Consider the following 4,245-nt stretch of genomic DNA (forward strand, 5'->3'; position numbering starts at 1 on the left):
AGTGACTTCAATGTCATGATGCGTGTGCAGCAACTGTCTCTTATACACATCTAGATGTGTATAAGAGACAGTAATAAATATATATTTTTTCTTTAGAAGTGAAGTTATAAAATTTTGGAAAAAAATCTTAAGCAAGAAGAATTTCAAAATATTGAATAATGAAAATAAGGAAAATACTAAAGCCAAAAGTATTTTTTAAATAAAACGTAATTTTAATATTTTATGCAATTTAAAACAATTTTTTGTTTTTCAAAAATTAAGAAATGAGCGGTATTTTTTACTTCAATTTTGTTTGAATTAATTTGCATTTTTAGTTAATTTTTGAAGAAAGTTTACTTTGAACAAAGATTTTAGAAATGTAGTATTTAAAAAAATTTAAAACATTTTCTTTTAATAATAAAAATGTGTAAGGATTTTAGCCAAGTCGCGTTTTTGAAACATATTTAACACAGTTATGAAACTGGATAACCAAGTATTGTTTCAACAATTTTAGTTTCGAATATATCTTTTCACTTGTTTAATAACTGTATAAAATACTTTATGCAAATTGCACCATTTCACTGCTTGTTTTAGTTCTTCGATGAATCCGATTTAATTTTTTCAAAATTTCATAATTTCTTTAGAAAACCATAATATTGGCTTTTAGCATTTTTCACTTTTGAGTCATTTTATCTTTCATTAATAATATTTTTTCAAACTTGAAGTTGTAATTGCATGATCACACGCATACATACCAGCAGCTTCATCCTAAGTCACGGTTGCAACGAAAAGTTCAAATTAGTTAAACGCGAAATCCTCTGTCTGATATCCTGCGATGCTATTCCTTACGCACACAGCAAATTCACAATCCTTTAAACACTTTTGCGCAGATATTTCTTCGTTTGCGAAAGGAACTGCAAACAAATGAAATGGAAAAAACAAAAGACTTAAGAAACAAACTCGAGCACTGAATGATTGTAATTCGTCGCTGTTTAACAGATCACTAATATTTTTCTACAACACAAGCTGTATTATATATCTGTCTCTTATACACATCTAGATGTGTATAAGAGACAGATTATATATAGAGCAAATATCCAAAGAAATATAAATATATATATATATATATTTTTTTTTTCATTAGTTCTATATATAATACCTGTCTCTTATACACATCTTTCTTTTCGCTACTTGGCGCCAATCGGAGATTCCAAACGAATCATGGTCCTTCTCCACCTGGTCCTTCCAACGGAGTGGAGGTCTTCCTCTTCCTCTGCTTCCCCCGGCGGGTACTGCGTCGAATACGTTCAGAGCTGGAGTGTTTTCGTCTATTCGGACAACATGACCCAGCCATCGTAACTGATGTTTCTTAATTCGCCGACCAATTCAATATCGNGACTTAAGAAACAAACTCGAGCACTGAATGATTGTAATTCGTCGCTGTTTAACAGATCACTAATATTTTTCTACAACACAAGCTGTATTATATATAGAGCAAATATCCAAAGAAATATAAATATATATATATATATATTTTTTTTTTCAATATTAAATCAATTTATTGCTTGCTGTTTTTGCTGAATTTCGATTTGGTTTTTGTTATTACTTTGTAAACGCCGCACGATCCGTGCACGAGACGCGAGTTTTTGCAGCTACGTGGAGGGAGAGAAGAACGTAAAGCTAACTGTTGTGTATAGCAAAACAGTAAACGATTGAATGATGCCAATTGTGGCCACAGTCTGCACTTTTATAGTTAATTCCATTTTCATTTGGCCAACCGAGTCGTTGCGGCTGCGTTTACCGCCGCTGGCTAGCCGAAGAGGTTGCCGAAAAAGCTGCAGTGGACGAAGGCGAAGAAGTGGAGCAGCAAGCCACGGCAAGACATGCAAAAATATGCCAGACAACAATAGTGCAAATAAAAATAACAACAACAACGACAGCTTGCGAGCAATACAGCAGCAAGAAAAGTAAAACTGCTGTAATAGCTACAATAACAGCAACAGCTGGAAGAGTAGCGTTGCTCAAATACACGCATACACACATGTACGTAACCGTACGGCAGCTGTGTATGTGTGTGTGTGTGTGGGCTAAAATGAATGTACGCGCGCAGACGCAATGCAGCAGTGTGGTTACATATAAAGCAACAACAACAACTACAAGCACGTTGCAAGCAAACGTCGCACTCACACAGACACACACACGTATGCATACGTGCTCGCAACATGCAGCAGTGCAGCGCTAAGCAACCGTGCGGCTCAGCGTCGCGGCGCTTGCGCTTCTCCATGTTGTCACTGTTGTTACTGTTGTTTTTGTTGCTCTATTGCCACTACATTGCATATTTGTTTTTGCCTTTGTTGTTGGCTTTTATTGCTGGTTACACCGCCGCGTGTGCGTCCGCAAACACTGCTCGGACGTGCTGCATCAGCTTTGTGTGTGTGTTGGTCGGCTTCACACATTCGCTTATTTGCTTTAGTTTTTCCTATTGTTTCACGCTTGTGCGTCAGCTTTTAGTTGTGTTGCTGTCCGTCTGGCGCAAACGTAATTGAATTAAAAACGCATCGAAAAGTGTTATTGCCGCCACTGCACTTCTGTTTTTCAATACACCATTGCTCGACTCTTTGTTCCTACCCTTGTACCTTTCGGCTGGCGAGACGCTTTGTGATGCGCAAGCGCGTTGTTTTTTCGGTTTATTTCTCGCTTGAAGAGTTTTGTGTGCGCGTATGTTGGTCGGTAGTTATATGTGGTCGCTTCTTGTATTCTCGTAAAACGTGCAAGTGCTGTTATTGCTTCATGTTGTTACAATATTTGATGTGCCTTGTTGTTTTTGGCGGGATCAAGTGTGGTAATCGTTTGGCGATAATATAATATAATTAGATAAGCAATCACTTTTATTGTAGCTTGTCAATTGCTTTATGAGCGCAAGTCTTGTTGCTTGTTGCTTGTTGCTTGTCGCTATTTTTCGATATTTTGTCAGATTGTCATTTGATACTTTTTATTGCGCTCAGCAAATGTTAGTTGGTGGAAAACCAACTGAGTTTGCACATTTTGCAAACGCGCGATTTCGGAATGTAAAAGAGGCCGTTATTGCAGAAAAATTAGGTAAAAGTACTTTGGAAATCGTGTTAATAGCTTAATTGGGTTGGCAGCTTCTCTTAAATTGACGTTTTAATGTACAAATTTTGAAGCTTTTCATGATTGATGAGTGTTGCCGTCTCACAAAATGCGTTCTGTTGGATGGTATAATGATATTAAGCCGTATGAAGTCAATTATAAGGCTACTTGAATAGAAAAATTACAAATATTGCAAATAACTAAAAGGCAAAGGAGAACGAAAGATAAAATAACAAAGATGAAAGGAAAAATAATTTACATCATCATGTAGAGGCGTGGTTGAATTTTTAAGGATTAAAAAGGGCTTATATCGAGTTGTATGGCAAAGTTGTAGATAATGAAAAGACCTTCAACTGCTATATAGACACCTTTCTACATAACATGAAAATTTGTGTGAAAAATTCAAATATAAAAGTTTTTCAATATCTTACTTTTTTTTGTACAAAAATGTTTTCTCTGACGAAATTTGGTGTAAACTTATCTTCTTATGTTGCAAACGCACCACATTTAGTATTTAAAATATTTAGAAGAAAACGTCATTTTAACTTAAAATCGAGAAAAACCCGTACTTTTCAATTAAAAGATCTCACGGCAGTTTTTCGGATATTTTTGAAAAGTCTGTAAGTTTTGTACATGATGAAATCTTTACTTTCTGATGGTATGAGAAGTATGTATATGGTAAATTTTCTCAAAAAATGCATGGCGCGATATCTAAAATGTGTTATATAATGACACAAATTATATTATAAAAGGATATATATATATATAATTAATATTAAAATGATTGAAATTCAAAAGGAAAAAATGTTGACTTCAGCTGCTTTTTAGCTTTCATATTGTTGACAGGTTCATACCTTTTATCCTAATCACATGAACGGTTTGCATCCACTAGTAATTGTTTTAGACACCTTCAAGTCGACTTAAGGTTATGTTGTCACGCGACATACATAGGTCTGCTGATTCTTAGTAATACCAAATGGTTATGGGGGTTTTTTTTTAAGAGGGACTTAATACCTAATTTTGATAATTTTTTATGGAAAAAAAAACAAGTTATTCATACAAGAATTTGATTGGATTAATCAGTTTATATGAAGCAGTCTTCTGCTTCTTGGGAAACGAACCATGCCAAATTTCAGATCAATATCTCAAAAACTG

General features: G+C 34.8%; 1 protein-coding gene across 2 annotated transcripts in view; it reads right to left on the reverse strand.

Moving 5' to 3' along the window:
• LOC108968109 (skin secretory protein xP2) overlaps positions 1-1,682 on the reverse strand; it is a 4,897-nt gene extending 3,215 nt beyond the window's left edge. For both annotated transcript variants that reach the window (XM_018931894.1, XM_018931892.1), the window contains exons 1-2: positions 1,586-1,682; positions 735-893 (exon numbers count right to left, since the gene is read on the reverse strand). In XM_018931894.1, coding sequence (XP_018787439.1) covers positions 735-746 — 12 coding nt within the window. In that variant the 5' untranslated portion in view covers positions 747-893; positions 1,586-1,682. The remainder of the gene's footprint in view (positions 1-734; positions 894-1,585) is intronic.
• Between the last annotated feature and the right edge of the window lie 2,563 nt (positions 1,683-4,245).

Source organism: Bactrocera latifrons, unplaced genomic scaffold (genome assembly GCF_001853355.1).
Source record: "Bactrocera latifrons isolate USDA-ARS-PBARC rearing strain unplaced genomic scaffold, ASM185335v1 scaffold_203, whole genome shotgun sequence".
NCBI classification, from domain to species: domain Eukaryota; kingdom Metazoa; phylum Arthropoda; class Insecta; order Diptera; family Tephritidae; genus Bactrocera; species Bactrocera latifrons.